At 47.0% G+C, this 25,383-nt stretch overlaps 1 protein-coding gene across 1 annotated transcript in view; it reads left to right on the forward strand.

Moving 5' to 3' along the window:
• Positions 1-1,008: 1,008 nt before the first annotated feature.
• The window catches only part of NWD1 (NACHT and WD repeat domain containing 1), an 84,450-nt gene continuing 60,075 nt past the window's right edge, over positions 1,009-25,383 (forward strand). The window contains exons 1-4 of the mRNA XM_010593239.3: positions 1,009-1,157; positions 7,199-7,315; positions 14,346-14,643; positions 21,437-22,712. Of these exons, the coding sequence (XP_010591541.2) occupies positions 1,074-1,157; positions 7,199-7,315; positions 14,346-14,643; positions 21,437-22,712 (1,775 nt within the window). The 5' untranslated portion in view covers positions 1,009-1,073. The remainder of the gene's footprint in view (positions 1,158-7,198; positions 7,316-14,345; positions 14,644-21,436; positions 22,713-25,383) is intronic.

Raw genomic sequence — 25,383 nt, forward strand, 5'->3', positions numbered from 1 at the left:
AGAGGTACAGAAGGTCTTGGAATCTAGGTTTACCTTGGGGAGGGCTGCCAAATTTAGCCAAAATATAAAAAATAAAAGCCATACGAAAACAAAAATGTCCCACAAAACCAGGGCACCCAGTTAAATTTGCATTTCAGTTAAACAAGGAGTAATTCTTTAGTATAAATAAGTCCCATATATTGCATAGGCTGGGATACACTTACGCTAAAAATTACTAGTGTTTATCTGAAATGCAAATTTAACTGGGGTTATCTGAAATGCAAATTTATTCAAATACTGCATGGATTGCGACATGTAAAAAATTTATCTGAAATGTAAATTTAACTGGGTTTAGCTGGAAACTTAACCAAATAGTGCATGGAATGGGACAGACTTATGCTAAAAAATGTATTTGTTGTTTATCTGAAACACACGTCTATCTCAGTTCATCTGAAATGCAAATGTATCCAAATAGTGTGCGGAAAGGGATATGTTGATGCTAAAAATTATTTGTTGTTTATCTGAAATGCACATTTAACGCGGTCTCTCTGAAATACAAATACTGCATGGATTGGGATATACTTATGTTAAAAATTTCATCTGAAATGTAAATTTAATTGGGTTTAGCTGAAATGCAAATTCATCCAAACTTGCTGCACAGACTAGGACATGCTTAGGCTAAAAATTATTTGTGTTTGAAACGCAAATTTAACTGGTTTATCTGAAAAGCAAAAGTATCAGAATATTGCATGGACTGGGATATACTTTTGTTAAAAATTATTGTTTATCTGAAATACAAATGTAACTGGTCACCGTGGATTTTATCTGGCAGTTCTAACCCAGGGGACCCACCAGTCTGCTTGGCCCAGGACCAGAGAGTTTCCTGGGACGCAGGATTTTCTGGCTAACACTGGGAAGGTCCTGGGCAGACTAGGACAGTTGGTCTCCCTGGGTCTACCCCATATCTTTTGTGTCTTTGGATTCGTTGTCAAGGCCCTAGCTTCAGTGGAGATGAAGGAGGCTAAAAACAGCCACAGGCAGGGACTAGTTCTGGGCTCTTCCAGCTAACAGCCTTGGTGCTATTCCTTACAGATATGGACACAGAGAGGGAAGCCCTGCAAAAGTCAGCCTACCCCGAAGTGCAAACCTTCTGCCAGAAGCACGGCCTGATGTTCGAGGTAAGTGCCTACCTGCTCCTCCCTGCCTCAGTTTCCCCTGCCTTAAAATGCAAGCAAGGAGCCTCGGTAGTGCAATGGTTAAGCGCTCGGCTGCTAACAGAAAGGCTGGTGGTTAGAACCCACCCAGTGGCTCCGCAGGAGAAAGACCTGGGGATCTGCTTTCGTAAAGATTACAGCCCAGAAAACCCTGTGAAGCAGTTCTACTCTGTCACATCGGGTCGCCATGAGTCAAAATCTACTCGCCAGCACCAAACAACAACAGCAACAAAATGCAAGCCGAAGTGAGGTAGGCAGGGCTGGCCTCATGGGTATGTAGGGCCCACACCCGGTTTAACACTCTGCTTTTCTCTCCGTCTTGAAATTTGTAATGATTTTTTGAAAAGGACCTGTATTTTCTTTTTGCACTTGTTGTTGTTAGCTGCCATCGAGTCGGCCCCTTACTCATGATGACCGCATGTACGATGGAACAAACCGCTGCCTAGTTCTGCACCATCCCTGTAATTGGTTGTAGACAGGGCCATTGTGATCTGCAGGGTTTCACTGGCTGATTTTTGGAAGTTGATTGCCAGGCCTTTCTTCCTAGTGTGTCTTAGTCTGGAAGCTCCATGAAACCTGTTCAGCATCATAGCAACACGCAAGCCTCCACCGGCAGACAGATGGTGGCTGCTCATAAAGTGTATTGGCTGGAAATTGAACCTGGGTCTCTGAAATGCAAGGCAAGGATTTTGCCACTGAGCCATCACTAGTCTCCTTAAGTTCCCGAGTGTTGCTGTCACAGAAATACCACAAACGGATGCCTTCAAACAACAAAAATTCATTTCCTCATAGTTCAGGAGGCTGGAAGTCTGAATTCAGCAGGTGGCTCTAGGGAGGCTCTTCCTTGTCTATTTCAGCTTCTAGTTCCTGGGCTTGTGGATACATCTGCCTCTTTAGTGGTCAGATAGAGCGTGTCTACCCCCTGTGTCTACCTCTGTCTCTAATCTATTCCTATAACTCAGAAGTGATTAGGTTTAGAACTCACCCTACACTTATGTGGCCTCATTAATACAACGTTGAAAAATCCTATTCCCAAACAGGATCACATCCACAGGTACAGGGGTTAGGACTCCAGCAGATATTTTGGGGAACACAATTCAATCCATAACAAGGACTAAGAAACCAGTCATGCTGAATATTCAACATTCCCTGAACATTGTTGTTAGCTGCTGTCCAGTTGGTTCCAACGCATGACAACCCCATGCACAACAGAATGAAATGCTGCCCAGGCCCACGCCATCCCCATGATCAGTTACGGATCAGACTGTTGTGACCCCTAGGGTTTTCACTGACTATTTTTTTTTAAATAATTTTTATTGTGCTTTAAGTGAAAGTTTACAAATCAAGTCAGTCTCTCACACAAAAACCCATATACACCTTGCTACACACTCCCAATTACTCTCCCCCTAATGAGACAGTCCGCTCTCTCCCTCCACTCTCTCTTTCCTTGTCCATTTCGCCAGCTTCTAACCCCCTCCACCCTCTCATCTCCCCTCCAGGCAGGAGATGCCAACCTAGTCTCAAGTGTCCACCTGATCCAAGAAGCTCACTCCTCACCAGCATCCCTCTCCAATCCATTGTCCAGTCCAATCTCTGTCTGAAGAGTTGGCTTTGGGAATGGTTCCTGTCCTGAGCCAGCAGAAGGTCTGGGGGCCATGACCACCAGAGTCCTTCCAGTCTCAGTCAGACCATTAAGTCTGGTCTTTTTATGAGAATTTGAGGTCTGCATCCCACTGCTCTCCCGCTCCTTTAGGGGTTCTCTGTTGTGTTCCCTGTCAGGGCAGTCATCGGTTGTAGCTGGGCACCATCTAGCTCTTCTGGTCTCAGGATGATGTAGTCGCTGGTTCATGTGGCCCTTTCTGTCTCTTGGGCTCATAATCGCTTTGTGTCCTTGGTGTTCTTCATTCTCCTTTGATCCAGGTGGGTTGAGACCAACTGATGCATCTTAGATGGCTGCTTGCTAGCGTTTAAGACCCCAGATGCCACTCTTCAAAGTGGGATGCAGAGTGTTTTCTTAATAGATTTTATTATGCCAATTGACTTAGATGTCCCCTGAAACCATGCATTGACTAATTTTTGAAAGTTGATCACTAGGCCTTTCTTCCTAGTCTGTCTTAACCTAGAAGTTCCGTGAAACCTGTCCACCATGGGTAACCTTGCTGGTATTTGAAATACCTGTGGCATAGCATCCAGCATCACAACAACACGCATGCCACAGTTCACACACTGACAGCTAAGTGGTGGCCCTGATCTACTCAATTTCAGAGGCCCTAAAAAGGAAAAAGTTTCCAGATGGCGCAAATGGTTAAGTGCTTGGCTACTAACCAAAAGATTGGTGCTTTGAACCCACCCAGAGGAACCACAGAAGAAAGACCTGGCAATCTGCTTCCATAAAGATCACAGCCAAGAAAACCCTACGAGGCACAGTTCTACTCTGACACACATGGCGTTGCCATGAGTCTGAGTCAACTTGATAACCCATTGCCGTCAAGTCGATTCCGACTCATAGCGACCCTATAGGGCAGAGTAGAGCTGCCCAATAGAGTTTCCAAGGAGAGCCTGGCGGTAACTGGTTTTTTAAAAAGAGGGAACATATGCCCTAAGAACTGATAAAACGTCTGCCACGTTCTTGTTACCTCAAATCGCAGGTTCGAGCCGCCTGCCGCAAAGCCAATACCGAGACAGGAGGAGGTAAGCAGTAAGAGGGCTTTATTGAATACCGGTATTCGAGAGACAAAGGGGGTTGAATTTCACCCAAATTCTGTCTAATTCTAAAGAGCTAGCAGGAGAGTTTTATAGGGGGAAGGTCAGGGTTACATAATGTTTTGAGCACGTAGTCCACAGATGGCCTTAAACATCATAAAACAACTACAAGAAACTATTAAACTAAAGATAGGCCTGTCAGATATCTGGACTCTAATCAGTATGTTTGTAACAGGCTAAAAAAACTCACATAAGAATCTCTCGGCTAGTGGAACTGTTCTGCCAAGTCCACTTTGGCTGAGATAGGGAGCAAGAAAGAAAGTTGCAGATCAAAAATGTCAGGAGGCTTTTCTAGCTGCTCTCTTATAGGCTGAAGGCCATTTCTCAAGAGAACAAAGAAGGGAAGAGAGACCAAGGCCACAAGAGCTGAGAGAGCTCCGCACCCCATTGGAAGAGACCGGGACAGCTGGTCCAATTAAAAAAATGTTTTTAGAGATTACTTAAAGCATCATTATAGCGTTAGTTATGTCAAGTTCTCAATCACCCATTGTGAATAGGAGAAAACATGTTGTAAGGTATTAGGGTGTTTGTTATGTTAAGAGTGGGATAGGCTGCTCAGCCATACATTGAACAGAACCTGTGCCATTTTCTAAACACTAGAGATTAATCACAGCTTATACAGCTATACTAAAACAAACGAGGAAATATATTCTCTCTACTTTAATATTAAAACACTGGAGGAAATGTATTTTCTCTACTTCACTCTCTCTTTCGCATCCTCATGGGCACTATGAGGCAGTGGATATTATAAACATCCTCGTTGTGTAGATGGGGAGAACAAGGTTCTTGCCTGAGGTTGGTCCCTGACCCTTCTTCCTTGTCTGAAGTCACAGCTAGTTGTCCTTCCGCTTTCTTGTTCCAGCCACATTCAGTGCTATTTTGCCTTTTGTTCCATATGTAGTTTAGGAACGTATGTGTGTTTCTCTCCAGGCTAAAGAATGTAGGGAGGCAGGGACTGTTCTGAGTTCCTCTTTGTCTTCCCTTCATCCCAACCTTCCATGGGGTCAGCTTAGCTTTCTTGAATCAAGCCATTCTGCCCGGTCCTCCCTGTAGTCAGCAGGCAGAAATGGACTTCAAGCGTGCGGTTGCCAAAGAAACGTTGCTCAGTCCTTTCTCAGCCAAACAAAACACTCCCCTTTGCAAAGCCAGCTCTGGGAACAAGTGTGGACATGTCCTCATTTAAAAGAGAAAAGTTTGAAAATAGACAAGCTCTTTTAAAAAAATGTTTAGAATTTTGTTCTTAGATAAACTTTTTATTTGAGAATCGTCTCAGATTTAAAGAAAAGTTGCACAAATGATACAGAGTTCCCATCTACCCAACATTCAGCTTCCTCCAGCGTGAACATGTTAGATGCCCACAGTACGTTGGTCACAACTAAGAAACTAACATTGGTATTTTACTATTTGGAGTCCCTGGGTGGCACAGATGATTAAGTGCTCAACTACTAACCAAAAGGTTGGAGGTTTGAACCCACGCAGAGGTGCCACAGAAGAGAGCCCTGGTGATCTGCTTCTGAAGGATCACAGCCACGAAAACCTGACGGGGCATTACTCTACTATGCACACATGGGGCTGCCATGAGTCCGAGTCAGCTGGGCAGCAACTAACAACAACAAAAACATTACTATTATTTAAAGAAAAATTTAGTGGGGTATAAAATGATAGTGGAGCCCTGGTGGCACAGTGGTTAAGAGCTCAGGCTGCTAACCAAAAGGTGGGCAGTTTGAATCCACCAGCCACTCCTTGGAAACCCCACGGGGGCAGTTCTACTCTGTCTTATAGGGCTGCTATGAGTTGGAATCAACTAGATGGCAACGGGTTTTTTTTTCCTCTCAATTGACTCCAGGGGTCGTGCCGGGCAGGACCCATTCCCATTGGGTTACAAAATGGTAGTAGTTTCAGGGTCAGAACCTGTCTAGCTTCAAACAGGGATCATGAGAATCAAGATCAGCCCAGGGCCGATCCCTACGAGGTGAAGGTCAGACATACCCCCACTCTCCAACCTTTTTACCACTTCTGACACCAGCTCTCCCTCCCTTAGTACTCTCTACTTCTCTGCCGGGTTTGATAATCTGCTGCAATGGCCACAAGAAGTCACATGCCTCCTCTCCTCAGTGCAGGACCGCTCTTTCAGCTCCTCTTCACTGTCCAAGCGTTTCCTTCTCTCTGCCATGCAGGCCTTCTCTCAGCTCCCTCAGGGCAGGCTCGCCTTGGCCCTGCCGTCTGTCACCACTGACTCTGCAGAAGGACCTCTTCTGGGCCTGCTGCTGTCTTCAGTGTTACAGCCCTTGACCCTTGTTACAGCTCTTTTAGGAGGTCCCTTGCCTCCTCTCCCTCTATGCTTCTCTCTTCTTTCTTCCTTCTGCTTCCTGTCTGAAAAACTTCTGTGAGTTGGCTGCATGTATACACAAACTCCACATCAATTTCAAGGTATGGCCTACCCACTAGGGCCATGAACTGACCAACCGCTCGAGGTAGGCCACAGACACTTCATTTGCATAATAGGCCATAGTCACTTTATTTGCATACTCTGTAGTCACTTTATTTGCATACTCTGTAGTCACTTTACTTGCATAGTATATTGACTGATCCCTGCAAGGTGCTTACCAATCACAGGGCAGGCTGCAGTCCAGGACCAGTCAAAAAGTATCAAACTACAAATTGTTTACAGCTTACCCAGGAAATGTCAACCAACCTGGACAAAAGTAACAAACCATCTGGGGTGAAAAACTAGGGCAAAGGTAGCTCCTCAAGGGTTAGGGGAAAAATCTCTCAAGCTGGTTTTCTAAAAAACCAAGGCAAAAAGCCACATAAAGGAACTCAGTTCACCACAGGGAGTACATTACTATTAACTCAACTGTAAACTTTATTCAGATTTCAACAGTTTTTCCATTCATATGTTCCTTCTGGTCCAGAATCCCATCCAGGACACTCTATTGCGTTTAGCCGTCCTGTCTCCCCAGTTTCCTCGGGTCTGTGATGGTTCCTTGGTTTTTCCTTGTGGGTCACAACCTTGGCCATCATGAGGAGGTGGGGTCAGGGGTACTGCAGAATGAATTCCAGTCTGGGTCTACCTAATGTTTTTCTCATGATTACACTGGGAAAATGGGTTTTGTTCAGGTTCTTTCAATGCAGATATCCCTTTGGGAGAGATTGTTAAATTTTATGCCTCTGTCAAAAGCAATTGAAAAAAATCACCCATTTTTCCACATCCCTGCAAACCCGTGGCTTATAATCCGCAGGTTGTTGATCTGAGGTGGGGTGTTCGGAACACTGAGGCCACTGACCACCTGACCACAGAACTGTGTTTGGAGGAGATTGACCGGTGTCAGAAAACATCGATTGGGCCAACATTTGTGGTGAGTCTCATGGGAGGGTGGATTAGCTCTTACTTCTCGTTTCTATCACCAATGAACCTGTGGAAGGACATGGGTAGCATTTCTGCTATTATATCCTGCCCTTGTATCTTGACCCCGGCAGACAACAGTAATTGATCACAGCACTCTTTTCCTGCAGAGCTGGCTGGAGTCCAGTCATTAGCAATCGATTGGAAGCAGGACATGAGTTGGAGAGTGGATTGTCAAAGCTGGAAGGGATCTTAGAATTTGACCTGAACCTTCTCCCAGTTCCTCTGCCCATTCACTTTGGGATCCTAGAAAGTCATAAAGAAGGTGCAGACCCACAGAGTCTTGGGAATTTTTTCCTCCGTGTGCCCACTGGTATCACTAGCAGGCTTTGTGCCCTGTATAGAGGCTATCTCAAAGACATCCTTCTTCCCATCCTGTTCTTGTTGTTGGGTACCTTCAAGTCGTTTTCGACTCACAGCAACCCCATGCGACAGAGCAGAACTGCCCCGTAGAGTTTTCTTGCCTGTGGTCTTTACAGAAGCATATTGCCGGGTCCTTCTTCTATGGAGCCACTGGGTGGGTTTGAATCGTCAACCTTTCAGTTAGCAACCAAGTGCTTCCCTGCTTGTGTCACCAGGGCTTCTTTCCTCCCATCCTAGGAGAGGCCAGTTTTTCTACACTACAAAGCCTTCTCTCCTCCCCTCCCAATTCCACCCCTTCTGTCCCCAATTAACCCACACCCCACAATTAACAGTTTGGGCTATTATTGTTGAGCGATAATCCAAATCTTGATTTATTACACCACCGAGTTCCAGAGACATCCAAGAACTGTGACATTTTGACTCATAAATCCTAGAGCAGGGGTCAGCAAACTACAGCCCATGGAGCAAATTCAGACCCTGCTTATCTTTGACAATAAAGCTTTATTGGCACAAAGCCACACCTGTTCATGCACATATTGCTTATGGCTGCTTTCGCACTGCACTACTAGGGTGAGCTGAGTAGTTGGGACAGAGACTGTCTGGCCTACAAGGCTGAAAATATTTATTATCTGGCCCTTTACAGAAAAAGTTTGGTGACCCCTGTCCTGGATTATGTTCTTATTGTTCTGTGCCATCGAGTCAATATTGACTGATAGCCACCCCATGTGACAGAATAGAACTGCCCATAGGGTTTTCTAGGTTGCAGTCTTTATGGGAGGAGATTGCCAGGTCTTTCTTCCACCATGCTAGTGGGTGGATTTGAACTGCCAGCCTTTCAGTTTGCAGCTGAGTGCTTAACCAGTGCGCCACCAAGGCTCCTTGTCCTAGAGTGTAAAGAGGAAAAAAGTAAAGAAGATATCTTTGCCCAACACACCTTCATCACAAAGAGGTGGTGAGCAGATCCAAGGGGGAAAAGAAAAAGCTTTAGGAACCTCTCCTTGAGATGGGATGTAGGGGAGGGTGTGTATCATCAAGAAAGCCATTTGGCAGAGAACCCCTGAGGGAGCAGGAAAGCAGTGGGATGCAGACCTCACATTCTCGTAAAAAGGCCAGACTTAATGGTCTGACTGAGACTAGAAGGACCCCAGAGGTCATGGTCCCCAGACCTTCTTTTAGCCCAAGACAGGAACCATTCCCAAAGCCAACTCTTCAGACAGGGGTTGGACTGGACCGTAAGATAGAAAATGATACTGGTGATGAGTTTGCTTCTTGGCTCAAGCAGACACATGAGACTATGTGGGCAGCTCCTGTCTGGAGGGGAGATGAGAGGGCAGAGGGGGCCAGAAGCTGGCTGAATGGACTCGGGGAATACAGGGTGGAAAGGAGGAGTGTGCTGTCTCACTAGGGGGAGAGCAGCTAGGGGTACATAGGAAGGTGTATATAAATTTTTATATGAGAGACTGACTTGATTTGTAAACTTTCGATTAAAGCACAATAAAAATATTAATAAAATAAGCTGTTTGGTCTTAGAACTATGCTGTCCACTATGGTAGCCACCAACCACATGTGGATATTGAAATTTAAATTCATTAAAATCAAATAGAATTAAAAATTCAGCTCCTTAGTTGCACTACCCACATCTCAATGTGGGTCAGTAGCCACATGTGGTTTATGGCCACTGCAATGGACAGTGCAGATTAGGATACTTCCAACCTCATAGAAAGTTCTATTGAATGGCACAGCATTAGAGACTAAACCAGTTGTCATCAAGTTGATGCTGACTCATGATGACTCCATGTGTGTCAGCAGAGAACTGCGCTCCATAGGGTTTTCAATGGATGATCTTTTTGGAAGTAGATTCCAGACTTTTCTTCCAAGGTGCCTCTGGGTGGACTTGAACCAGCAACCTTTTGGTTACCAGATGAATGGGTTAACCATTTGCACCACCCAGAGATTGTTCTTAGAGATTCCAAACCCATTGCTAAGTCGATTCCAGCTCATAGTGACCCTATAGGACAGGGTAGAACAACTGGCCTTTCAGTTAACAGCCAAGCACTTAACCTCTGTGCCACCAGGGCTCCCTGCCTTAGAGATTAGACCTCACTAAAAAGAAATTGAGGTCCCTGTGTGGTGCAAACAGTTTGCACTTGACTGCTAACCTAAAGGTTGGCAGCTCGAATCTACCTAGCAGCACCGTGGAAGAAAGTCCTGATGATCTGCTTCTGTAAAGATCACTGCAAAGAAAATCCTATGGAGCAGTTCAACTCTGTAACGCATGGGGTCGCCCTGAGTCAGAACAGGTTAGACGGCAATAGGTTTTAAAGGAATTGCGGCACAGGAAGAAGTGATGAGAAACTTTCTTCATTATGTATTATTTTACTTACATAATATGTAATGTGAGTCTGTGTTTTAATTCTTTTGCTCTGTACTACGGCAGTGGGTGTGTGGGGTATGTGTGTATACTATTCTCTGCATGTTGGCGCCACTTTGTTTTCAATACTATTGCTTTAAAATATGTTCTAATGCTTAGAAGACTCCGCACTCCTGCTTGAGTATTTCTTTCCCAATTATTTTCCAGTCTTCTAATTTAATTTTCCAAATGAGCCTAATCATTTTGTTGAGTTTCAAAGGAAAAAAGAAAAACAAATTTTTTTAAGGTTAAAAGAGAGAGAGGGAAAGATAAGGGAGAAGAATAATTCCAGGAGGAATTTGATTTTGCAACCCAAATGCAGGGCAGCGAAAAGCACAGCGTGGCTTCCAGGTCGCATGGGGGCTGGAGAATGATCTCCAAGCTTCCCCCAGGCATGGCCAGCCAGAGCTCTTTAGCATCATTCCAAAATGGCTGCTTGGGCAAATCCCTATGATCGGCTGACCTCTCTCCACTTCCTGCTTTTCTCCTGAACCCGGCCTCTTCCTCCCATGGCCTGAGAGTCACAACATTATTCTCCGTCAGTAGCTCAGTTTGGGGGGACTTTCCACACAAGCCCAAGTATGCTGGGTGCCTTGGAGAGGCGTCTCTCAGGTAAATAAGTCATTAGGCAGCAGCAGGAGACAGGTCCCCATGGCACCTCCTTTTAGAGACTCCGGGACTCTCGAGCAACGAGCAGCTCCTGTGTCTCCTGAGCCCCAGAGCTGCTCTTGGGGGTTCATTGGCCCCCCTTTGTTAGCTTTTCCTGTTTCCCATGTGCCTGGATCCCACACAAACAGGAGCATTTTGTAATCAAGGACTGGTGTGTGATTGGCTGCCTACCCCTTGTCCAACTTCTCCTCTTCCTTCTCCTCTGGAGGCTGTCCTGCTGGAAGGGTCCTCTGAGAGCAATATCCTCTTCAACACTCTCATCCTCACGGATTCCATTTATCCAGATTGCCTCTGGATTATCCTGGAACAACCCAATAAAGGAGGGAGGGGAATAACCTCCATCTTATAATGAGCAAAGTCAAAACTTTAGCCTTGGCCCAACGTCCTAGGTCTCCTCCATTTTTATTCCCTTGTGTTCCACTTCGGACACTCTCTGAGTGTATAGGGGCAGAAATAGGGCCTCGTCACATCCCTGGGTGGTGTAAACAGTTTACGCTTGGCTACTAACCAAATAGTTGACAGCTGGAACCCACCCAGAGGTTCTGTGCAAGAAAGTCCTGAAGATCCGATTCTGTAAGGATTACAGCCAAGAAAACTCTGTGGAGCAGTTCCACTCTGTAACACATGGGTCACCATGAGTTCAAATCGACTCGGTGGCAACAGGTTTTTTTTTTTTTTTTTGGTAGTGCTCTTAGCATTAAGACTAAAATCTTAGGACTTTACGCGGATGCCTTAGTTATCTAATGCTGCTATAACAGAAATACTACAAATGGATGGCTTTAACAAACAGGAATTTATTCTGTTACAGTCTAGGAAGCTAGAAGTCTGAATTCAGGGCGCCAGCTCCCAGGCAAGCTTTCTCTCTCTCTTTTGGTTCTGGGGAGAAGTCCTTGTCATCAATCTTCCCCGGTCTAGGAGCTTCTCACCACAGGGACCCTGGGTCCAAAGGATGCACTCGGCTCCTAGTGCTTCTTTCTTGGTAATATGAGGTCCCTCTCTCTGCTCTCTTCTCTCTCCTTTTACCTTTTATAACGGAACCCCTAATGGCTTAGCGGTTAAGTGCTACGGCTGCTAACCAAAGGGTCAGCAGTTTGAATACATCAGGCACTCCTCGGAAACTCTATGGGGCAGTTCTACTCTGTCCTATAGGGTCGCTATGAGTCGGAATCAACTCGACTCGATGGTACTGGGTTTGGTTTTTGGTTTTAAGGTAGAAGGTGATGTAGGCTACACCCCAGGGTATGGATCAGGGCTGTGACCTGAGTAAGGGTATTGTATCCCACCCTAACCCTCTTTAACATAAACTAATCTTGCCTCAGTAACCACAGGCAGAGATCAGGATTTACAACACATAGGAAAATTACATCAGATCACAGAATGGAGGACAACCACACAATACTGGGATCGTGGCCTAGCCAAGTTGACACATATTTTTGGGGGACACTATTTAATTCCTGACAACAGCCTACAAAATCTAACCCATGGGGACAGTCTTGTCCGCGTTCATTGCCCCTTCCTTGTCAGTGCTTCAGTCCCCACTGACTTTCTTGCACTGGCCATGCTCTCACCTGCTCCAGGGCCTTTGCACGTGCTGCTCCCTCTGCCTGAGAGCCCCGAGGCCTTTGCACATGCTATTCCCTCTGCCTGCAAGCCCTAGAGGCTTTGTATGCGCTGTTCCCTCTGCCCAAGACGCCCTGCCTGGTAAACTCTTTCTCAGGTCTTATTCCACAGCTCAATTCTCATTTCTTCAGGGGAGTTTCCCTAACTCCCCTGCCACAAGTCTGCTCCACATATTGTGTACTATGACAGCTGCGATTTTGCATTTGTGCAATTCTCAGATTGATGTCTGTAAAATGGTGTGACGGCATCATCTGGCCCCGTCTAACTTCACGAGGAGGGAGAGAGAGTCACTATCAGCATCAGCCCAAGGCTGACTCCTGTGAAGTGGGGATCAGATGTAGATCTCCTCTCCAACCTTTTTACCAATCCTGACAACAACCGTCCCTCCCACGCACTCTGTACTTCTCTGCTGGGTTTGATAATTCCTTGCAATGGCCACACAGAACTCACAGACCATATTCATGGTTATGGGGTTTATTAGGGAAGTAACAGGTTACAACTCTGGGTCAGAAACGACTCAGGATATCGTTCTTCAGTCAGAACAGCTTCTTGGCCCTGCCCTCAGGCCTCTTTCTCTCTGGCCTTTGTCCTATTGGCCTGGCTTCTGCCCTGCTTAGGCAAGTGTTACAAAGCTTTTTAACTCTGCTAACAAGTGCCTGGAGGGACCCCACTCTGCCAGCAAGCCTCCTGCCTGGAGGTGCTCAGCTTTCTCGCTCTGTGGGCCAAAAAGCCACCACCGTCTCCTGCCAGTCTCCTGGTTCTGCTGCCACTGCTGCCACCATTTCTCTGCCTCTGCTCCTTGCCATCTCTCGCTGTCTTCAGTGTTGCAGCTGTCTCTCTCCATCTTCTGGGTCTAGGAGGTTCTCAGTGCAGGGATCCCAGGTCCAAAGGACACGCTCCACTCTCGGCTCTTCTTTCTTGGTGGTAGTGAGGCCCCCCCGTCCACCTCTGGAATGGCTCATTTTAAGCCTAGTGGGATGGCAAAACTGACCAATCCCCTCTTTAGGGTTCCATACACCTTATTTGCATGGTCCCACCCACACAAAGGTGCCATGCACCTTATTTGTGTTATTAGCAAGCTATGCACCTTATTTGCATAGTCCCACCCAGTCATTTGGTGGAAGTTACAAGACCAAGGTGAGAAAGATCACATAAAAGTGATCCACCGCACCGCAATGTCTGACTCCCGCATTAGACTCCAAGGTCCAAGGAGGTGAGGACCTGGACAGTCTTGGTCATGGCTATCTCTTGAACAGCTTGACTTGATATCTTTGGTGGCAGGGGAGGGGGGCATTATTCAGCTGATCACAGGGAGTTTCCCAGCTCAAAAGACTCTGTGATGCTCGATGCTCAATTGGAATCAAAACTTACCTGTCTGATGTCACAATCTCCCAGGTACCTCTGCACACAGGTGCTTTGCTAAGTCTCTGATGACACTTCTTAATGTAATTGTTGCCAAAACTCCAGGGTGTGACACTTTGCTAGACTTGTTTGTTGTTGTCGTTAGCTGCCTTTGAATCAAGTTGGCCCCCAACTCATGGTAACCCCACGCACAAGGGAACAAAATGCTCCCCAGTCCTGTGCCTTCCCTGTGACTGGTTGTGGATCAGACAGCTGTAATTCATAGGGTTTTCCCTGGCTGATTTTTAGACGTCAATTGCCAGGCCTTTCTTCCTAGTCTGGAAGCTCTGCTGACACCTGTTCACCATCATAATGACATGCAGGCCTCCAGTGACAGATAGGTGGTGGCTGCGCATGACGTGCATTGGGCGGGAATCAAACCCGGGTCTCCTACATGGAAGTCAAGAATTCTACAACTGAACTACCGCTGCCCTCAGACGTTTTTAGGGGGAGAAAATGGAGGCTTGGAGACCTAGCGCCTGTGCCATGTGCCACTTGAACCTATGCTCCTCTCTCCCAGGCCCTCGTAGGTGACCAGTACGGGCCCTGCGTGGTGCCCCCACTGATCGAGGAGAAGGAGTGGGAGGCGCTGAGGGCACAGCTGAAGACCAGGCCACGCGACTTGGAGCTGGTGGCGCGCCGCTTCCGGAAGGACGAGAACGCTGTCCCTCCTGCCTACATGCTGCAGGCTGCAGGTGCTGGGGAGTCCCGTGGACCCGAGGAGGTCACCCTGACCTCTGTCCTGCATGCCGGGGCCCAGGAAGCCCGGAGGCTGGGACTCATCACCCAGGAGCAGTGGTACCGCTACCATCGATCAGGTGAGGCCATGGGGGCCCACCAGTTAGGTAAGGCCAGATGAGGCTGCAGGGACCCACAGGCCAGATGAGCACAGGTTAAGACAGGTGAGGCCAGGTGAGGGCAAGGGAACCCATGGTCAGGTGAGGCCAGGTGACGGCAAGGGGATCTACCAGTCAGGTGAAGCCAACTGAGGACAAGGGGACCCATGGTCAGGTGAGGACAGGTGAGGGCAAGGGGATCCACCAGCCAGGTGAAGCCAGGTGAGGACAAGGGGACCCATGGTCTCGTGAGGACAGGTGAGGGCAAAAGGACCCACTGGTCAGGTGAAAACAAGGATCCTCCCAGGAGTCAGTGTGAAATTGACCATATATTCAAAATATACAACCAGTGCTACCAAAATGCCACAGCCAGCATTTCTGGAAACCCCAAACCACCCTAGCTCCTGTTCCTCCAGTTCTGAAGAAGGTTGTTTTACTCAGCCAGGATAGTTCAGCCACGTCCAGGTAGAATCTTGGTCTCTTAGGCCCCCCTCTCCTTTCAGAAGCCCCCTTCCCTTCTCCAAGGACAATTGGGGTATTAGATCATGCTCTAGGGTGACCAGCCGTGCTGGGCTGCCTGGAATGAGGGGTGTCCGGAATGTGAGATTTTCATTGACAAAGTTGGGAGATTCCCAGGCAAACCCCGCATTTAGCCCAAGAGCCAGTGGCCCTCTGTACCCTAATCTGGTCTAACCTGTCCTCACCTGTCCTGTGGGTCCTCGTGGCCTCACCTGTCCTCACCTGACTGGTGGGTCCCCTCGCCCTCACTTGGCCTCACCTGAGGAGTCCTCCCCTCTGGCTGCCTTTGTGTGTGAGATGTTTGGTCGCCCCGCACCTTCTGCTGAGGTGGAAACTGAGGCACAGAAGGGGAGCCTCATTTGCCCACAGGACAGAGCAGGGATTGGCACCCGTGGCTGAGTCCATGGCCCCTGCTCTCAGGCCCACCTCCCCAAGGGGGGCTCCCAGCCCTGTGAAGTCCTCTGCCAGGAAACCTCTCTGTCCCCCATCTCCCCTGCTGGGCCCAGCCCCTTACCCTTCACCTTGTGCCCCGCCCCTCCCCTCTGCCACACTGGCTGCCAGAAAGATCTTTCTGAAGAGCACTGTGAACAAACTGTTTCCATCCTGCCTGCTGTGAGGACAGAAATAGGGTTTTAGTATTGTTTATGGATTATTAATGTCAATTTATGGATGACTAATATATTGATGTATGTCACCAAAATATTAACTGTATTAACTTACATTCTCAACATATTAAATACATGAATTCATATTAAACCAGCTGCCATCGAGTCGATTCCGACTCACGTCGACATATGTGTGTCAGAGTAGAGCTGTGCTCCATAGGATTTTCAATGGCTGATATTTAAGTAGGTTGCAAGGCCTTTCTTCCGAGGCACGTCTGGGTAGATTCAAACCCCCAATGCTTCAGTTAGTGGCTGGGTGTGTTAACCTTTTGCACCACCCAAGATGTTGTTGTTAGGTGCTGTCGAGTCGGTTCTAGCTCCTAGCGACCCTATATACAACAGAACGAAACACTGCCCAATCCTGCGCCATCCTCACAATTGTTGCTGTGTTTGAGCCCATTGTTGCAGCCACTGTGTCAGTCCATCTCCTGGAAGGTCTTTCTCCTTTTCGCTGACCCACTACTTTACCGAGCATGATGTCATTCTCTAGGGACTGATCCCTCCTGATAACACATCCAAAGTACATGAGAAAAAGTCTTGCCACCCTCGCTTCTAAGGAGCATTCTGGCTGTATTTCTTCCAAGACAGATTTGTTTGTTCTGATGGTCCATGGTATATTCAATATTCTTTGCCAACACCATAATTCAAAGGCATCAATTCTTCTTTGGTTTTCCTCATTCATTGCCCAGCTTTCACTTGCATATGAGGCAATTGAAAATACCATGGCTTGGGTTAGGTGCACCTTACTCCTCAAAGTGACATCTTGGCTTTTGAATGCTTTAAAGAGGTCTTTTATAGCATATTTTCCCAATACGATATGTCGTTTAATTTCTTGACTGCTGCTTGCATGGATTATGGATCCAAGTAAAATGAAATCCTTGACAGCTTCAATATTTTCTATGATTATCATGATGTTGCTTAAGGGTCCAGTTGTGAGGATTTTTGTTTTCTTTATGTTGAGGTGTAATCCATACTGAAGGCTGTGGTCTTTGATCTTCATCAGTAAGTGCCTCAAGTCCTCTTTGCTTTCAGCAACCATATTACCAACATATTAAACATAGAGATTTATTTATATTGATTTATTTAAATTGAATGTATTTATTAGTAGAAACCATTTATAAAGCAATACATTCACTATATTTAAATAATGTTAATAATATATTGATTATTATGCACATATGTGTCAATTCTAGTAACGATGCATCAATTTTAAAAATGAAATTTTCTCTTGGCATCATGAGAAGCAAACTTACAAAAGATAGTACAGGGGATTCCCCTATACCCTTCACCCAGCTTCCCCGTTTGTTAATATCTTGCCCGACCACAGCACATTTGTCAAAACTAAGGAAGTGACATTGGTACATTACTATTAACTAAACTGCAGACTTTATTGGGATTTCCCCCGTTTTCCCACTAAGGTTGTTTTTCCTGCCAGGATCCCATCCAAGATCCCACATGGCATTTAGTCATTCTATCTCCTAAATCTCCTCTGATCTGTGACAGCTTCTCAGTCTTTCCTTGTTTCTCATGACCTTGACACTTTTGAAGAGTGCTTGGTGGTCAGGTATTTTGCAGAACCTCCCACAATCTGGGTTTGTCTGATGTTTTCTTGTGATTAGACTGGGGTTGTGGGTTTTGGGGAAGAAGATCCCAGGGATGAGGTGCCCTCCTTCTTACATCAGACCAGGGGATACCAGATGGCCTCATGACATCTCTGGGATTGTTAACCTTGGCCTCTTGGGCAAGGGAGCAATGACGTATTTATTCCGAAAGCACTTATGCGAATGACAACAATGTTGACGGCTACTGTTTATTGAGCACTTACTATATGCTAGGCATGCAGTTACTATGACACAAGGTGAAACCGGACAGGTGCTTTCACAGTGGTGTCAGTGATCAATGGATAAAGCGAAATGAAGTCCTGATCCATGCTACAACATGGATGAATCTTGAAAACATTAATGCTCAGTGAAAGAAGACAGACACGAAAGGATAAATGTTGTATGATCCTAGTTATATGAACTGTCTAAACTGGGCAAATGAACGCAGACCACAGCTTATTGTTAGTGGTTACCAGGGATGGGAGAAAAGAGAAAAGGGGGCGTCATTGCTGACAGGACACTGAGCGTCTGTTAATGGTGGTGGAAACATTGGGAAACGGAGAGTGGTTATGGTCGCACAACATGCTGAATTGTGAACATAAAAAATGGTTAAAATGGCAAATGTTTGTTATACGGTGAAACCTGTGAGAACTGAAACTTGACGGGACTGACTCATTTTCCCATGTCTTGCAAATTTTCCGTCTTTGGCAGGGTACAGTCTTACCATTTTTCTGTCGCTCTCTATTAGTGAAAAATATTGATTTTTTCTTCTCTGACAGGTTTCTACCTTACACAGATTCTGGCTTTCGTAGGTTTTACTGTGTATATTTTTACCACAATTAAAAAAAAAAAAAAGAATACCATGTAAGGTGGAATCGCCCAGTCTATAACCTTTCAAGACTGGCTTTATTTATTCAGCTTTTACAAGCACTATTTCATAGAAAACCCTCGTAACAGCTAGTAAGGTGGAACTTGTACACCCCGTTATTGTTGTTAGTTGCTATTGGGTCAGCTCAGACTCTCGGTGACCTTACGTATAACACAATGAAACATTGCCTGGTCCTGCACCACCTTCGCGATCTTTGGTATGTTTATAGATGAGCAAATAGGAACTCAGAAAGGTGAAGTGACTTGCCCAAGGTCTCACAGCCCATAGGTGGAAGAACGGATAGGCTTGGAAGGATTTATGCCCAAATGTGTCCCAGAAGGATCCAGTCTTGGGACTGTTAATTGCCTTCATGGGGCAGCATTCATGGGGCCAAAACGGGTGTGCAGCCACTCCCATGAGGACAGCTGAGTGACTCCTGTCTTTGGCTCTGAGGCTTAGCTGGTCCCCAAGGACCTGGCTTGCTCCATGACAGAGAGCTGGGAGCTGCCACTGAGCCCAGAGCTGCTTCAAAAATAACTTCTTAGGTCTGACTGCTATTTCAAAACAACAGCCTCCAAGGAGAGGTCATTGTGACCCTAGGCTCTGGAAAATACGAGTCCTCAGAGTTGCTGCAAAAGACCTCTTTAAAGCGTTAAAAAGCAAAGATGTCACAGATGAGGAAGGTTAGCCTGACCCATGCTGAGGTCTTTTCAATCGCCTCATATGCATGTGAAAGCTGAACAATGAATAGGGAAGACTGAAGAATTGATCCCTTTGAATTATGGTGTTGGCAAAGAATATTGAAAATAGCATGGGCTGCCAGAAGAGCAAACAAATCTGTCTTGGAAGTACAGCCACAATGCTCCTTAGAAGCGAGAATGGTGAGACTTCGTTTTGCTTACTTTGGACGTATTATCAGGAGGGATCAGTCCCTGGAGAAGGACATCACGCTTGGTAAAGTAGAGGGTCAGTGAAAAAAGAGGAAGACCCTCAATGAGATGGATTGACACAGTGGCTGCAACAGTGGACTCAAACATAGCAACAATTGTGAAGATGGTGCAGGACCAGGCAACGTTTTGAGTCAGAACCAACTTGACGGCACCTAACAATAACAGGGCAGCTGGGGCATGTTCCAGGACAGGGGTTGGCAAACCTCAGCCCAGGGGTCAAATCCAGCCCTCTGCCTGTTTGTATAAATAAAATTTTATTGGCACACAGCCACACCCTTTTGTTTACTATTGTCTGTGGCTGCTTTTGAGCTACAAGGGCGGAATTGAGTAGTTGCGACAGAGACCCTGTAGTCAGCAGAGTAAAAACTATTGACCAACAGGCCCTTAAATAAAAAGTTTGCCGACCCCTGCTCTAGGAAAGAACTGAGCTAGCTTCCAGGCCTCCAGGAACCCAGCCTCCAGTCTCACTCAAAACTCTCTCTCTGGCCTCCGCGCCTCCCTGGTCTCCGTGCCTTTGCAGATGTTTTTCTGCAGCCCCCTGTGCCTGCCCTTCCCTGCCCGGTGCTGATAGTTCGTCATCCGTCAGCCTGTTTGTCCTTTTGTGTGTTCATGTATTCATTTGGACTATCCACGAGGGCAGGGAACTTTGTGTGTTTTGGTCACTACTGATTTCTCCGTATCAAGAGGAGAGGTTGGCGCAAGAGTTGCTCAATGAACGTTTGTTGAATGAATGAGTGAGGGAGGCACAGAAAATTTATGGTACTGGGTTTTTTTTTTTTTTTTTTTAGTTGAGGTGCCATTCACGTAGCATGAAATTAACCACTGAAGAGTGCACATTTGGTGGCTTTTAATCCATTCACAATGTTGTGCCACCATCACCTCTATCCACTTCCAGAACATTCTCATCACCCCCAAAAGGAAATTTCATACCCATTAAGCAGTCACTTCCCATTTCCCCCTCCCCCAGGTAACCATTAATCTTGTTTTTTTTTTTTTTAAAAAAGTTGCCGTTGAGTTGACCTCAACTCATGGCTACCCCATGTGTGTCAGAGTAGAACTACGCTCCATGGGGGTTTTCAGTGGTGACTTTACAGAAGTAGATCATCAGCCCTTTCTCCTGAGGTGCCTCTGCGTGGGCTCAAACCTCCAGCCTCTTGGTTTGTACCACCCAGGGACTGCAATCTTCTTTTGACTCTATGGATTTGCCTATTCTAGACATTTCATATAAATGGGATCATACAATATCTGTCCTTTTGTGGCTAACTTCTTTTACTCAGCATAATGTTTTCAAGGTTCATCCATGTTGTAGCATGTATCAGAACTGTATTCCTTTTTATGGCTGAATAATATTCCGTTGTCTGGATGGACCACATTGTGCTTATCCATTCATCTGTTGATGAACATTTGAGTCATTTCCACCTTTTGGCTATTATGAGTAGTGCTGCAGTGAATGTTGGGGGTACACATATCTGCTTTCAAGTCTCTTGGGTAGATACTTGGAGTGGAATTGCTGGGTCACATGGTGGTTCTGTGTTCAACTTTCTGAGGAACGGCCAAACGTTTCCACAGTGGCTTTACCATCTTACACTCCCACCAGCAATGCATGAGGGTCCTAGTTTCTCCACATTCTCGTCAACACGTGTTGTCTTCCATTTCTCTGATCATAGCCATCCTATCCTAGAGGGGATGAAGTGGTATCACAATGTGGTTTTGATTTACATCTCCCTAACCTGGTGGTATAGTGGTTAAGAGCTACGACTGCGAACCAAAAGGTCGGCAGTTTGAATCCACCAGGCGCTCCTTGAAAACCGTATGGATCATTTCCAGTCTGTTCTATAGGGTTGCTATGAGTCGGAATGGACTTGATGGCAACAGGTTTGGTTTTTGGTTTGGTTTAATTAGTAATGGGAGGTCCCTGGGTGGTGCAAATGGTGAACACGCTTGGCTGCTAACCGAAAGGTTGGTGGTTGAGGTCTACCTAGAGGTGCCTCAGAAGAAAGGCCTGGTGATCTACTTTCAAAAAATCAGCCATTGAAAAGCCTATGGAGCACAGTTCTGTTCTGACACACTCGGGTCACCATGATTCAGGGTCAACTTGATGGCAACTTTTTTTTTAAATGACTAAGGGTGTTGAGCATCTTTTCTGTTGTACCCCCTCCCTCCCTTTTGCAGTCATTGAGTGGGAGATCGAGCGCGGCCTGCTGAGCTCAGAGGACGGGGACCAGGGTGCCACCGTCTTCCTGCGTGAGATCCAGGACCTCAACAAACACATCCTGGATGATTGTGCCCTGCGCCTGGTGGACCGGCTCCCAGATGGCTGCCTGGACACAGATGCCCAGAACCTTCTCAGCAGCCTCAAGGGGCGCATTGCTGAAGAGCACCCTGGTGCCCTCAAGACCCACCATCTGCCGTGGAGCCGCGACCTGGTGAACCCCAAGAACAAGGCCCATGCCAGGTACCTGAAGGAGCTAGGGGAGCAGTTTGTGGCCAGGGCCAACCACCAGGTCCTGGAGTGTCTCCGTGAGCTGCAGGCAGCCACACAGGACCTGGCCTGGCTGTACGAGGACATTCGCCACCACCTAGGCCAGAGTGCTGAGGCTGCGCGCACCTTCTGTGGCCACCGCGAGCTCCTGGCCCAGCTCGGGCAGAGGCTCCGGCAGAGCCACAGCACACCCCACAGCCCCCAGGTGATCTACGGACCCCCAGGCATCGGAAAGACGGCGCTGATGTGCAAACTGGCTGAGCTAGTGCCAGGGCTGCTTGGCCAGAAGACGGTAACTGTCCTGCGGCTCCTGGGAACCTCGCAGATGAGTGCTGATGCACGCAGCCTGCTCCGGAGCATCTGCTTCCAGGTGTGCCTGGCTTTTGGACTGCCCCTACCCCCTGCCCAGGTCCTGGAGGCCCACACCAGAGTGGTCCAATTCTTCCACAGCCTCCTCCACACCGTGTCCCGCAGAAACTTCGAGGCCCTTATCATCCTCCTGGACTCCCTGGATGACCTGGACACTGTCCGCCATACCCACAGGGTCCCCTGGTTGCCCCCGCAGTGTCCCCCGAGGGTCCACCTCATCCTCTCAGTGTGTTCGGGGCAGCAGCAGGGAGTGCTGGACATGGTGCGGCAGACGCTTCTGGATCCTGGGGCCTACTGGCAGGTGAAGCCCCTCTCCGCGAACCAAGGGCAAGAGATGATCGAGCTCCTGCTGGCGGCCGCGAGGAGGACACTGAGCCAGGCCCAGCGGGACCTGCTGTGGGCCAGCCTTCCTGAGTGCGGGCACCCAGGCCGGCTGAGGCTGGCCTTTGAGGAGGCCCGGAAGTGGGCCTCCTTCTCTGTGCCTGCCCCTCTGGCCTCCACTGCCCAGGAAGCCACACACCAGTTATGTGCCCGCCTGGAGCAGACACACGGCCAGCTCCTGGTGTCCCACGTGCTGGGCTATATTGTGGCTTCCCGGTGAGTCTCTGGTTTTTTAACTTGTTTTTAAAAAAAATCAAGATATTTCCTATAGCTGCTGTAACAAACCTCTGAAATCTGGGAGGCTTAAATGGAGCCCCCCTGGGTGGTGCAGACGATTCAGTGCTCAGCTGCTAGCTGAAAGGTTGGAGCCTCAAGTTCATCCAGGGGCATCTTGAAAGGAAGGCCTGGTGATCTACTTCCGAAAGATGAACCAAAAAAACCAAACCCACTGCTGCTGAGTCGACTGCTGACTCCTAGCGACCCTCTAGGACAGAGTAGAACTGCCCCATAGAGTTTCCAAGGAGCGCCTGGTGGATTTGAACTGCCGACCTCTTGGTTAGCAGCTGTCTCACTTAACCGCTACATCACCAGGGTTTCCTCCGAAAAAAAAAAAAGAAAAGATTAGCCATTGAAAACCCTGTGGCGCACAGTTTTATTCTGACACACATGGGGTTGCCATGAGTCGGAATTGACTCCACGGCAACTGGTTTTGAGTCATTTAAGATAACAGAAATTTCTTCTCTCACAGTTCTGGAGGCTAGAGGTGTGCAATCACCGCAGGGTCACGCTCCGTCTTAAGGGACTAGGGGAGAATCTCCTTGTCACTTGCGGCTTCTGGTGGTTGCCGACAATCCTTGCCATTTCTTGGCTTGTAGATGCATCGTTCCAATCTCTGTCTCCATCTTCACGTGGCGGTCTTGCCTCTGTGTCTGTTCGCTTGTTATAAGGACGTGAGTCACAGGATTTAGGGCCTGCCCAATCCAATACGACATCCTAATTACATCTGTGAATACTTTATTTCCAAGTAAGGCCACGTTTCAGATTCTGGTGGACGTGAATTTTGGGGGGGACACTGTTCAGTCCAGTGCAAGTCATATAGCATAAAATTCATTCTATTAAAGCATACAAGTCACTGGTTTTTAGTGTTTTCCCAAAACTGTTGAACCTTCACCACTATCTAACTGCAGAACACGTTTATTACCCCAAAAGGAAACCCCATACCCCTTAGCAATCACTCCTCATTTCCCCCTCCCCCACTCCTGGCAACCACTAATCTGCTTTCTGTCTCTATGGATTTGCCTATAATATTTATTTTGTTTAAATTTTTAAAAAAATTTGTCACAGGGTAAAGTAAGTGGCAGAAGCAAAGTGTATTTTTTTTTTTAGAGTCAATGTTATACAAGATTGGAAGAATAGTGCAAAGACTTTCCATACCCAGGGTTTCTCAACTCTGGCCCCGTTGACATTTGGGGCTGGCTCATTCTCTGTGGTGCGGCCGTCCTGTGCGCTGTAAGGTGTTGACCAGCATTCCTGGCCTCTGCCCACTCAATGCAAGTAGCAACACTGGCCCTAGTCGTGACAACCACAAACAGCTCCAGACATTGCCAATGTCCCCTGGGGGCAGAATTGCCCTTGGTTGAGAATCCCTGACATACATCTTTCCCCAGGATCAGCAATTTTGCCACATGAGATTTTTCACTCACCCCCACCCCCACTGCCACACACACACACACACACACACACGCACACACACAAAACCAAAACCAAATCCATTGTTGTTGAGTTGATTCTGACTCATGGCAACCCTGTGTGTTACAGAGTAGAACTACCCCATAGGGTATTCTTGGCTGTGATCTTTATGGAAGCAGGTTGCCGGGGTTTTCTTCCACAGAGCTGCTGGGTGGATTTGAACCATCAACCTTTCAGTTAGTAGTTGAGCACAAACTGTTTGCACCACTCAGGGACCTTGACATATATAACATGCATATGTGTGTTGGGTTTATTTATGTGTGTATATATGTATAAACAAACAAACAAAAAAAAACAAAACCCAGTGCCGTGAGTCGATTCCGACTCATAGCGACCCTACAGGACAGAGTAGAACTTCCGCATAGAGTTTCCAAGGAGTGCCTGGCGGATTCGAACTACTGACCCTTTGGTTAGCAGCTGTAGCACTTAACCACTATGCCACCAGGTTTCTGTATATATATGTGTATATATTATATATATAGCATTTTCCTGAACTGTTTGAGAATTCATTGCAGACATTGTCATATACTTAAATACTTCATGTATTTCCTAAGAACAAGGACAGTCAGAGTCCCACAAAGTCACAGAACAATTATATAAGGTAGGAAATATAACATTGAAGCACTAATATTTAGTCCAGTTCATATTCAAAATTTGCCAATTGTCCCAACAATGTCCTTTATAGCTGTTTTCTCTCCCATCCAGGATCCAATCCAGATCACCCGTTGTATTTAGTTGCCAAGTCTCTTTGGTCTTGTTGATTCTGGAACATTCCCCAGTCTGTCTTTGTTTTCTTGAAAACTGCAGGCCAGTTATTTTGTAGGTTAGGGCTTTGCAGTCCTACAGATTCTTAGTGTCCCAGGGCTGCCGTAACAAAATACCACAAGTGGGTGGCTTTAAAGAACAGAAATGTGTTTTCTCATAGTTTCAGAGGCTAGAAGGCCCAATCAGGATCTCGGCCATGTTTATTCCTTCCGTGGGCCTCTCAGTTTCTGGTGTCTGACAGTGGTTCTTGGTATTCCTTAGAGTTCCTTGGTGTCTGCCTTCCCCTGTATGTTTGTGTCTGTGTCTATTCTGGTCTTTTCATGTCTCAGAAGTGATTAGGTTTAGGACGCACCCTACACTGATATGACATCGT

This window comes from Loxodonta africana, chromosome 3, assembly GCF_030014295.1.
Source record: "Loxodonta africana isolate mLoxAfr1 chromosome 3, mLoxAfr1.hap2, whole genome shotgun sequence".
Lineage (NCBI taxonomy): Eukaryota > Metazoa > Chordata > Mammalia > Proboscidea > Elephantidae > Loxodonta > Loxodonta africana.